General features: G+C 38.7%; 1 protein-coding gene across 1 annotated transcript; it reads right to left on the reverse strand.

The window, feature by feature from the left end:
* Nucleotides 1-574: 574 nt before the first annotated feature.
* On the reverse strand, nt 575-11,956 carry LOC136223897 (DNA-directed RNA polymerase V subunit 1). Its single transcript, XM_066012067.1, has 18 exons — nt 11,728-11,956; nt 10,908-11,015; nt 9,922-10,048; nt 9,698-9,813; nt 9,548-9,598; nt 9,116-9,280; nt 8,735-8,893; nt 6,739-8,631; nt 6,109-6,284; nt 5,357-5,417; nt 5,125-5,249; nt 4,535-4,692; nt 4,136-4,410; nt 3,740-3,913; nt 3,504-3,644; nt 1,719-3,385; nt 1,498-1,612; nt 575-1,360 (listed from the first exon to the last, which is right to left on the reverse strand). The coding sequence occupies exons 2-18, from the start codon at nt 11,001-11,003 to the stop codon at nt 878-880; spliced, it is 5,982 nt and encodes a 1,993-aa protein (XP_065868139.1). The 5' UTR covers nt 11,004-11,015; nt 11,728-11,956; the 3' UTR covers nt 575-877.
* Between the last annotated feature and the right edge of the window lie 761 nt (nt 11,957-12,717).

The following is a 12,717-nucleotide window of genomic DNA, read 5'->3' on the forward strand; positions in this document are numbered from 1 at the left end:
TTAACAAGTGTATAACAAGTAACGATACGGTAAATAAAATTAACAAATATAAGATGAGTATAAGATGAGTAACGAATAGCGTGTACCCTGAACGTATACCCATACATGTAATGTAATTGTTAAATCTCATTCACATCCCAAACCTTTTATACAAAATTCAAATAGTACAATTAAAATCGAGCAAATACCCGCGAAATTCATATCAATCTGAATCATTCTCATCCATAAAACAGGTCTTATAATACAATAATGAGGTTATAATCTATCCACCACACAGCAAAATTCAGTTCCAACAGTTAAAAATCATTTTCGAAGCGCAAATGTTCACATGAACCATAAATAACCAAACGAATTAGATCTTTCACCGTTAGATCACAAATGTTCACATGAACCATAAATAACCAAACGAATTAGATCATTCACCGTTAGATCATAATCCATGCAAATACTTTTGTTTCGTTCTTAATTATGATATATATAACACAATTATGACATGTCAACGCGAATTGTCACCCGAAACTTTACAGAAGACGAGTTGTAACAACAAAACGCAAAAGAAGAGGAGCATGAAATATTTGAAGGAACAATAGCACTTGACTATATTTCTATTGAATGAAACATCAATGAACAAGCCCTACTACTGTTAGATCACTAACTGCACTACCTGAAAATCAAGAGCTGCATCTATCCAACAGAAAAATAAATAGATGCAGTTCATGTTGAGGGACAATATTGTAATTTTACCTGAGGGGATCGACGGATGGATGGATGGATGGATATTAACAAAAATTAAAAAATCTGCTTTCATATATACAAAATCAAATAGCAGATTTCACTAATGTATGTCATGCATCTAAACAAGATTCTCAATAAGAAACTAACTTTCCTGATCTGTAGAGGGGTTTTCCGGCTTCTCATTCTCCTCGAGGTTCTGTGTCAAAGGGGTTTCTTCCGGCTTCTCGCTCTCCTCGAGGTTCACTGTCAAAGGGGTTTCTTCCAGCTTCTCACTCTCCTCGAGGTTCTGTGTCAAAGGGGTTTCTTCCGGCTTCTCACTCTCGAGGTTCTGTGTTAAAGGGGTTTCTTCCGGCTTCTCACTCTCCTTGAGGTTCTGTGTCAAAGGGGTTTCTTCCGGCTTCTGACTCTCCTCGAGGTTCTGTGTTAAAGGGGTTTGCGGTTGCTGGGATTGGGATCGGGGACGAGGCTTAACGAAATATTTTGGAATGAATTCCTCAGCCAACTCAGGATACTTCCCTTTCACAAAGTTCTCCAGACATTTTCGGTACGAAAAGTCGTGCTTGGAACCATCAGTTGAAACCACGTAAAAGCACTTGCTTTCGGAAAAAACGTCGTGCTTGTTGATCTGTTACATCAAAAACCGAGGTTACTACTGGTAAAGGGCATCAAGTTAAGAAGATATATATATATGATGTACTTCTTATTCGATTCTTGTGTGTATTAATTATCTAGCGGACTGAAAAATAAAAGATTAAAGCGTACCATGAAATGATCGACGCCGGCACCCATTTTTGCGTCCTTATCCGGATGATGGTTGAAGACATTATCAAGAATATAAGCTTGGTCAGTTGGTGATAAAGGGTCCTCGTCATTGTACCTACAGAAAACAAGTTACTACTTAGAATTTCGGATACAAAAAATGCCAAAAGTATGGAAAACCGAAACACGCTTCATGACGAATTATAGAACAGCAAAAAACTTACCCAGATTTGTGCATAATTCGTCGGATGGAACGCATCAGTGGCTCAACTTCAGATAGGATGTCCTGTTCGTCGGATGTAAACAGGTCCAACCTTTGTCTCGTTAGAGTAAACATTGCAGCAATATTAGAAGACTCGTCAGGGTTAGTGCCAAATGGTTTAGCAGGGCGGTTCTTGTTGATTTTCCATTCTCTCTCGGGCTTTCTCGATCCCCATCCTTGTGAATTTTCACTTTTTGATCCCCATCCTTGTGAATTTTCAGTTTTCGATCCCCATCCTTGTGAATTTTCAGTTTTCGATCCCCATCCTTGTGAATTATCAGAGGACTTCAGTTTTCCCCAACTCATGTTACTTGCAGGGGATTCTACATGCTCAGAAGCTTCAGTTTTGGATCCCCATCCTTGTGAATTTTCGGTTTTGGATCCCCATCCTTGTGAATTTTCGGTTTTGGATCCCCATCCTTGTGAATTTTCAGGAGACTTCCGCTTTCCCCAACCGCTGTTACTTACAGGGGATTCTACATGCTCAGCCGCCTGAGTTGAAAAAGCATCTTCCTTTTCGCTCGTCTTCTTTCCCCAAACTGAACCAGCAGTCTCTTTATTAGCCCCGACACTTTTAGCCCCCCAAGAGCTTCCATTATCTGTCTCTGCTGCTTCACTAGTCTTTTTGCCCCACCCAGACGCAGAAGTCTCTTTGTCAGCTCCTGCGCTTTTGTCACCCCAAGACTTTCCAAAATCTGCCTGTGGCGTTTCGCTCGCCTTCTTTCCCCAACCGGACCCAGCAGCCTCTTTGTCAGCTCCTGCACCCCAAGACTTTCCAATATCTGTCTGTGCCGTTTCGGTCGTCTTCTTTCCCCAACCGGATCCAACAGTCTCTTTTTCAGCTCCCGCACCCTTATCCCCCCAAGAACTCTTTCCCCAACCGGATCCGGCAGTCTCTTTTTCAGCTCCTGCACTTTTAGCCCCCCAAGCGCTTCCAGTATCTGTTGCTGCCAATTCACTTGTCTTTTTTCCCCAACCCGACGAAGCAGTCTCGGTGTCAGCTCCTGCACTTTTATCACCCCAAGTGCTCCCAATATCCTTCTCTGCAGCTTCAGTTGTCTTTTTTCCCCAACCGGACCCAGCAGTCTCTTTCTCTGCTCCTGCATTTGTATCACCCCACTTTCCACTATCTGGCTGTGCCGTTTCGCTCTCACTCGTCTTCTTGCCCCAACCGGACCAAGCAGTCTCCTTCTCAGCTCCTGCACTTTTATTACCCCACGAGTTTCCAATATCTGTAGTCTCGGATGCAGTACCAGTACCCCAACCCTTGTCAGCTCCCACTTTTTTATCTGCGCCCCAAGAGTCTCCAGCATCTGTTTGAGATGCTGGAGCTGTATTCCAACCACCCGAGCTAGCTCCCGTGCTTTCACCAGCACCCCAGTTTCCGCCATTACTGGCCCCATTTTCTGCATATTTCTCAAACTCGGCATGATCTTCAAACATGGGCTTGTCCGTATCCATTGTGCGGTCAGGTGAGAGGTTCCAATCATCATTTTCCTCGTCGTCCAGCATGAGATCATCAACCTCTGCACCCAAACATGCAGGGATTGGTTCTTCCCCGCTTGCACCAGGTCGGACCATGTTGAGAAACTCGTAGACATTTATGCTTTCCTCTTGATTAACATTAGCCTGGAAAAGAGAAACAGAAATTTTGAGACAACTTAGAATGGAAATTTTGCAAAGTATAACCCGTCATTTAATACAATTAAATAAGAAATTCCAGAAGTACATGATTCAAAAGTAATACCTCTTTCTGGTCCCATAGCAAGTCAAATCGGGATCCCGTGCCAACTGCAACATGCTTACCCCAAGAACAGGAAGCAACCACACTGGACAAACTATCAGTATGGCATTTCTCTGCAGCTCTCTCGAAACATCTTCTTGGTGTCTGTCAATCGCATAAAAGAATAGTCCGTTTAATAGATTGGTCTAAATTATATAAAAAAAAAAATTAAGAATTTAAAAAACTGGACAAGTACTCACAAACAATGTTGCCTCAGTAAATGGAACTTGGATATCCAACGAACGAGATAATGCTTTATATCCACCGGAATTGAAGCCAACCAAATTTCCAGCACAGGTCATGCTATTAGCGAGGAGAATGAGATGCTCCTTGAGGACACCTTTTGCCACCATTTTCACTGAGCTTGAAAGGCGCTGCAAAATTAATGACAATGCTTAGCCGTTTTAAAGGAGTGATAGACATGTTAATAGTAGGAAGAGACTAGTGTTTATATGGAGAAAGACACAAACTATGTGTCGATACCCTAAACGTTACATAATGTGAGTGAAAGGAAGAGAAAAGTGTGAAATTTCAAATGGCTATATTCAGACTGATCCACATGTAAATACGATATTTAAAATAAAAGAACTAGGTACCTGAGCTGCTTGATCAAATGCACAAGAAATTCCCAACAATTCTTGCACTTGTTTAATGGCATATGGTAGGGAACGTGTTGTATCAATCAAATGAAAAACGGGAAGGCAGGCATCTAAAGCGATCCTCCATGCATCACCACTTTGTTTCACAAATTTTTTCTCTATAACAACATCCAGCGCAAATTCGGTCTTCTGATTCCTGGAAGGATTTCTGATCCAAGTTGTAGTATCTGGACTAACCCGAATAATGTTTGCAGATGAAATTCGATGATCGCCTGTTCATATATAGTAGATACTCAGAAAAGACGGAAGCTTTAACACATTGGCATGAACCTTTTAAGCCCCAGGGTCTAAAAACGGTGGAAAATGCAAATTGTTTAATGAAAAGCAAGTTAATACCTTTGATGATTGTGTCCAACAGAACTGGGCATACTACATCCGCAAAAAGATGTATAATTTCCTCTACTTCAGAAGTACCCGCATCATGAGAAAAGAACGACACGCATGGAGAGGAAGGCCATTCCTCAGAACAAGGTTGCTCAAAAGTGCAATAATCGCTACAATCATGGAAGCAGGAAAGGGAGGCTAAGTAAGTTTAGCATATCAAAGAAAAACCAAACAGAAAACGAAACCATCTATTGTGCAAGTTCTGTTCCAATACACATCTACACCATCCACTAGAAAAGCATCATATGCTAATGAGTAACAAGAACATCTACGAACTCAAAGTTTTAGCATATCCCCAATTTTTTTGTATGTTAACTTCGTGATTTTCAGGAATATGTTACCCAAAAATGCACTGTCTTAGTGTCTTGTCATCGCACCATTTGATAAATTATCAAGCAAGTGTACTGCTTGCTAGGCACAACTTTTTCAACAACAAAAAAAACCGATGGCTCAAACTGAGAAACTTTTGAAGAAATACTATTTTCTCCCCGAGAAGATGACACATCTATCTTGCAATTATGAATGTAATTAACAAAACTAACCTGAATGAGACATCCACCTTTGCAATAAAACCTTTTTTCTTGTTCTTTTTTGCATATAATTTGATCGTCTCTAGGCATTTCTCATTAATAGCCTCCATACTAACATTCAAATCCAGCAACTTCTCCTGTTCATAGAAATTTCAGTTACTAGTCAAAAGAATAACATCTAAAAAGCAACCAAAAACTTCATACATAAAAAAAGTTAGAATGTTTTAGGAGTCATATAGATAACCTTGTTGAGATGAATATGACCAATAACGCTACTATCGGCTACGATTTGCTGACTCTTATATCTGCATTTAAGAAGCCATCAAAAACTCAATTTTATACAGAGATGAAATGGCAAACATATGAATGAACTCGTGTTTGTGGATGATGTTATTGTCAGGTCAATGTCAAAAGAACCCAAACCAAACATTAAATGATTAATTATTCAGAAAACCCCAACACGAACAAGATGCAAATAACAATGGAGTGACCTAATCATGTGGGATTGACACTGCCTAACTTATATAATACATGTAACCCTTCATAACATGACCCAATCCATTACCATGATTCAAAATTATCCAGAATACCCTCAATAAATATATGAGAATACAATAAATTAAGGGCATAATAGTAATTTTACTAATTATTATGTCGTTATCAAGTCAACGTGACTAAGCAAAACTCAAATCCTCTAAATCTTGGGGCTGTGTTGTATTTGCAGCAATCAAATTAGCGTCCCAAAAGAAATTCCAACGAAAACTCTTTACAATAAACATACTTAATATCTTATATTCACAATTACTGCAAATAAACTCGCAACAAGATCCTAGAAACAACACCAAGACAATTACATTCAGAAAATTCGATAAGAAACTATTTGATGAAACAAGAGCATAGATAGATTATAACATACAAACACAACGAATAAACACGTAATGCAGCATGTAAAAGATTACAAAACAATAGAGAAATACAGCTGTAAAGGCAACTCACTCGATCAATAAACAGTTTGCAATATCTTTCAAAATGACTTTCTTCAAGTGACTCTTTACCACACAGGACGAGTTCTCCTGGCAGTACTTTCCCCCACAAGCACAAGCATTAAGATACAAAATGACACGGCGATCATTGTCATCATTTTTAAAGTTGACTTTCGAAAGCAGTATTTCCTGAGAATTGAAAATTAAAAGAATGATGCATCATATGTACTATGGAATATGCAAAAACCCACAGGTAAAAGGACAAAAAAAAAAAGGTGAATACATCACTGCCCCCTGAACTTGGTCAGAAAAAATGATTGGTCCTCTGAAGTTTAAGGGTGTATCATTAGCCCCCTGAACTTGTTTACAATGAAAGGTTGGCCCCCTAAACTTGCTTAAAATGATATATTGGCCCCCTGAAGTAATTACAATGATCTATTAGCACCCTGAACTTGCTTAAAGTGATGCACATTTTAACTTGTCGAAATCTCTTAGTGTTCTAGGGCGCTAATAAGACTTTTAAGCAAGTTCAGGGGACTATGGAGACATCCTTAAAGTTCAGGGGGGCAATCAGATTTTCTGGCCAAGCAGGGGGTCCTGATGTATTAAGCCAAAAAGAGATTTACTATAAAACATTAATTACCTTCATCATATCCCAGGATGAGTTGCTGCTTGGGCTTGAATCAAGGACTGCCTTGTAGGCAGGATTCGACATGGCTGTTGCAGCTAATACCCCAACAGGTTCACCAGCCGGGAACAGGCTTTGCGCCTTAATTCCAGACGTCAGGCCATATTCGAACTGGATAATTGTATTGCTGCACAGATTTCTAACTGTCCCATCATAGCAAATAACAACATCTCGAAGGATGGCCATTAAGTTCTTGAACAAAGTCCCGGGTTCAGATAAACCTCTTGAGGAGCGGACAATGATCTCTCTTGTGGATATCGAGTGAGCCATCTCCTCATACGGATCCAGCCCAAGGAAGAAACAGCTGTGAACCAGTCCGTGTTTTGCAGCTGGAGAATCAACTAAATCAGAAGGATATTTGATCTCATAATGAGCAGCCATGTCCTCGAACAAGGTCTTCGAATAAAACTTTCCCCGGTCAGCAATCTGCAGGCCCAGAAAGCCAATCTGCTGGACTACCTTAGTCACAGCAGATTCACTCTTAGGATCAACTAAATCCCCCAAGGCGGACGAGCTCAGAATATATTCTTCAACAGGCCTTTTTGCATCTCGGATGTGCTTTAGCAATTGCACCTCCACCAACTCATTATACCTTGATCTCAACTGCCCAAGAAAAGGAGAAGCTTTCTTAATATTCCTACGGATTTTCTCTATGGCACCCCTTGACATGTAAAAATCACGCAAACCAACACTAAAACCTTCTGCAAATAAATTTTCCATCAATAATGGCTGCAAAGAGTTGAAGAACTTGAAAACAGCAGCAGGACCTTTCTCAAAAAATATTGAGATGACAATTTCATTTATCACCGGCTGCATAATCTCCCTACTGAAATCAAGATTTACCATGTCACCCTTACTAATGAAGTATCTTTCCCCGATGCAATCAAAATCAGAAGGCAAAGCAGTCTGCAGCATCTGTAGAGCAGTCCAGATTGGGCCTGAGCGTTGACTTTTCCGAAAAGCAGGTAAAGGCAAGGACGAGGATATGAACATGCCTAATTGCTGGGCAGCTGCTTTATTGAAAAAATACCCCTTGAACATTGTCTTTAAGGACAGAAGGGAGTCTGATGTCAGCTGCAAATTCAGATTGCCGCTATGGGAGCTAAGAAGTTGTTTCTCTACTGTAAACAGCTCCATAACTTCTGCTTTCGCACCCAGGGATTGAGGATAAAACAGATGAATGCAATCACCATCAAAATCAGCACTCAATGGCCCACAAATTAGAGGGTTGATCTTCACTGTGTGATCATCGTGCACATATACTGAAAGTGCTTGCAGAGAATGTTTATGTGTAGTGGGCGGCCTATTAATGAAGACAGTATCCCCATCCATAATCCGTCGATGAACAACTTGCCCGGGCCGAAGAAAGGTATGGCCTTTCGAACCTTCCCTCAAGGAGTATATTGTAGAACCATCTCTATACGTTAGGCACAACTTGTTGTCCACAAGCTCTTGCAGAAACTTCACGTTATGCACATTCACCCTCTCCTCAAAGGTGATTCGTTGAGCAATTTCAAAAGGAAGACCTATTTGATCTACTCTTGTATACGCGTCTCCTGTGATCACACTTCTGGAGGAAAATCCGGAGCCCTTCCTAATAAACAATGTCCTCATTTTCTCAAGCCACGCTTTTGTGGAGGACTCATTGGACTCTGTATGTACTCCAAACCGTTCTCCAACATCACGTGCTGATTTTGAAGCGCCCCTAAGTTGAAGGTACTGATCCACCACAGATTGCAAATCTCTGGCTTCAACTTCATGAGACTCGAAATTTGGAGCACCAGCCCTTGAGCTTTTGATAATTTCAACTTGCTTCAGAACTTTCTTCAGCATAGATATAGAAAGATCCTAAAATGCAAAATGGAATAAGTAAAAACCAAAAATATCAAAAGAAAAAACACGATATCAGAGAAATAATTTATGCAGCCATAGTGGCAGATAAATGGCTTACTGATGACATGACGCTAATACCATCTGAAACATCTGGCACAGACAAACAGTTCGGAGGAACAGGTAAATACTTCATGATATATCCATCTTGAGGAAAATATCCTCTCCTAGCAAGTCTTTTTCGAGCATCGAGTGGAATTCTCTTTAGCATTTCCATAACCTGTGAAATAAGAAAAGAGAACAAAACTGAGACAAGAAGAAAATGTATATAATATGATTGAAAAATGCATATGCATCAATCCAAAATAACAAAAAACCAAGTACAAAGCAGGAAATGAAGTAGGAATGAACAGCTCAAAATGAAACAATGATCTTGTACATAATTATATGGTGACAATTTAACAAACACGAGAGTTAAAGCAAGAGCGAAGTAGAAACAAACCTCACATGGCAGCAATGTACGGGTAAGGTCGTCACCGTAACGGAAGCCATATCTTTCCAGGAAGTTCCAAACTCCATCTTTGAATCTATTCCTAGAAAACTTCAATGCCAAAAAGGATGAACCGTCTGGTATCTTAATCTCTTTGAGTACAATTTGTGAAGCATCCTAGAACAAAGAGATAACAAAAAATATAAGAAACAATTAAGGGAATGAAAAGAAATGAAATTCAAATTCCAAAAGTATTTGTTTCCCACGAGAAGCAGGAACAAAGCAGACAGACAAATGCAAACAACATTCCGAAAGTGATGCATCAATAGAAAACCAAAGGCAGACAAATAACAGTGACTTAGAGATGCAAGTCTAGTAAAAAATCAACCAATATCGACAGCTGTCCCAGAGGAAATAATGAAAAGGAACTGATACTTCGCTTACCTCACAGCACGACATCAACCGCTCAGCCACGCCACCACCACTCTTTGGAATCTGTAAATTTTAAACAGTAAGGCCATGCTCAATGTGGAAATTAATACTCCAAATCAAGAACTTAATAAAACATGATGGTTCTGTTTAACCAAAATGTACCTTGTTTGTTTTCAGTTTCAAGCACTTTAAACACAACAGACCGAGCAATCGCTTCAATTCAGCAACATGACTTGGGTGATATATTGGGATTGGCAGTTCAATGTATCCAAAATGACCTGAAATTGACAAAATGAATAGCTAAAGCTACTTTTCCAAGAGCATAATCATTCATACCATGTAATTTCTGAAACTATTCAACAGAACCAAATTACACATTTACTTACCTTCACATTGTCCAATTTCTGCCGTTCCACAAGACTCACATTTGCCAAATTCAAGCGGCAATCCGAGAAATGGATTTGTGAGCTGACTTGAATGGTTTATAGAGCAACCATTAACGGAAGCAGTTGACTGTTAAGAAAAAAAAAAGTGAAGAATGTAAATTCTGAACCAACCAAAATTTCTTGCTAAGCAATTGTTTATAAACTAGTCATTTAGGAAGATACTACAATACATAATTACACACCTAAACTTATAATGTTTTGCCGTTTGGCACCATGTACTTATACTTGAAACTATCATACCCTGAAACTTGTAACTTTTTGACTTTTGACACCCTAAAACTCGTCAATTTTGGGCCTATGACAACCTTATTTGCTGATTTGGCACACTTCAAATTTGATCAGGCATGCAACCTTGATTTTATTTCAAGTTTTCCAAATCAGCAAATAAGGGTCTAACTAAGAGGCCCAAAATTGACAAGTTCAAGTGTCAAACGGTAAAAAGTTACAAGTTATAGGTGTGTAAGTACAGGGTATAGGTGTGTACTTATACTTGGACCTATCACTATCACACAATGAAACTTACAACTTTTTGAAGTTTGAAACCCTAAACTTGTCAATTTTGGGCCCATGACACCCTTATTTGCTAATCTGGCACCCTTCAAATTTGATAGACATGCAAAGCGGATTTTATTTGAAGTTTTCCAAATCAGCAAATAAGGGTCTCAGAGGCTCAAAATTGACAAATTCAAGTGCCAAACGGTAAAAAGTTATAAGTTAGGTCTCAAGCTATGTTGCACGGAAACTGATACCGGAAAATGTTATTTCTAAGAAAAATTAGCTTGAAAACGGAAAAGAAACGGAAACTGACATGGGAAACGCTAAAGAAGAAGAGTTTCCGAGCAACATAGGTCTCAAGTATAAGTACAGGGTCCGAAACGGCAAAACTTTAGGCCTGTAATTATGTATGAAGCCCAAATTCTACTTACTATTTCCTTATGAGATGCCAAACCAAATCTAATCCCAACCAACTCGCCCTCCAAAATGGTTGGTTGAGCCGCCTTTTCCTGAACCTTTTCCTCCATTTCTACTCGCAACTGAGATGAAGGTGAAGAAAACATGAATCAGAAACAATAGCAGAACAGAAAGAAAACAACAACAAAAAAAAAATTCTACCCATTCCACTGAAGTTAGGGTTCAAAGAAAATGTGGAAAGACTCGCATGCAGATCTACAAATTTGTCAAGAAAATTGAAAAAGTTCATGGAATTTTACTCATTTCGGTTACTGAAAAAATAACAAGAAACTAAAAAAACAGTACTAAAACACCATAATCACCACCACCACCACAGACAAAATGCTCTCTTTTCTCACTCCAACTCTATGCCCTAAAGCGGCTTCTCGAAATACATTCAAACTTACAACGGGAAGAAACTAAAAGAAAAAGAAATTTCAATTTCTTACGAAATTTTTCTGCTCTCTCACGGCAGACCCAAAGCGCAAAAACCAAATTATTCTTGTAAAATAGAGAATGAGGGAGAAGAGAGAAACAGAAACGAGACCTTTTATAAAAAATTATTGTAAATAAGGAATAAAAACCCCAAATGTATCTACCTTCCAAAATAAGCATAAACACAAAATTTCAAGGAAACCTTGTTCAAAAATTGAATTTCAAAATCGCGCCATTAAGTTTCCTTGAAATTTGAAAACACCCAGTGACCGATTCAGCAGGTTTTAACGAAATCCCAACCTTTTTCAGCTACGAAATGCTAAAAAACGGAAATGCAAGTACAGAGAAGCAAAACCCCACCTGAAAATTCCGGATTCCTCCAAGCTTTGACTCGATGATTGAGAAACCACAAGAACCCTAAAATTAGAACGCATAAGCCTGAAGGAAGGCGGATAGAGAAAATGGGTATGGAGAGAGAGAGGGAAAGATCAGAGATTTTGAAGAGAGAACAGTGAGTTGCTCACTCTCTCCGAAATGAGTTTGTTGGGAGAGAGCGTTTTGTTTCTTTGGAAAGAGAGTGTCTGAGTTGGAGGAAGAAAGTTGCATGCAGAGAGATTAAAAAAAAAAAAAAAAAAGTTACCTTTTTTTTTTTTTTCATTGACTTGTTTTTAGGGATAAGTACTAAAATAGGCATCCTTTTTGTAGAGAAGTATTAATTTAGACTATACGCATAAAATATCATTAATATAGATTTAATATTTAAAAAAGAGTATCAATTTAGGTTTCGATAACGGAACGAGACACGTCTTTAATATTACTCAGTTTTGTCAATTATACGTGGAGCTAGAAATCAGAATTTAACGGAATAATAGGAATGACGTATCCAATCCGTTATCGAGACCTAAATTGATATCATTTTTTAAACGTTAAATTTATATTAGTGTTATTTTGTATGTGGAACCTAAATTGATACTTCTTTAAAAACCATAGGCTTATTTTGATATCTTGTCCTTTGTTTTTATTAACCCTTTGGATTCCAATTTTTGGTTAAAAGTCTATTTTACCCTCAATTATGAGGGATTTAGGATTGACTGATTGAGATAGAGATATGTGTATTTAATAGTGAGCAAACAAATATGGTAAAATATATTCTGATATTATATCATAAACTCATAGATTACATCCTATTTATACACCTAAATACATTAGGGATAATTACCTAATACCATTAACTAGAAGGTATATTTACACAATTGCCATTATCTAAATTACACAATTGCCATTATCTAAATATACTAACACCCCCCTCTCAAGATGGAGGCTGAGAAGAAACCAGACCCATCTTGGCTA

This window comes from Euphorbia lathyris, chromosome 3, assembly GCF_963576675.1.
Source record: "Euphorbia lathyris chromosome 3, ddEupLath1.1, whole genome shotgun sequence".
Taxonomy (NCBI): domain Eukaryota; kingdom Viridiplantae; phylum Streptophyta; class Magnoliopsida; order Malpighiales; family Euphorbiaceae; genus Euphorbia; species Euphorbia lathyris.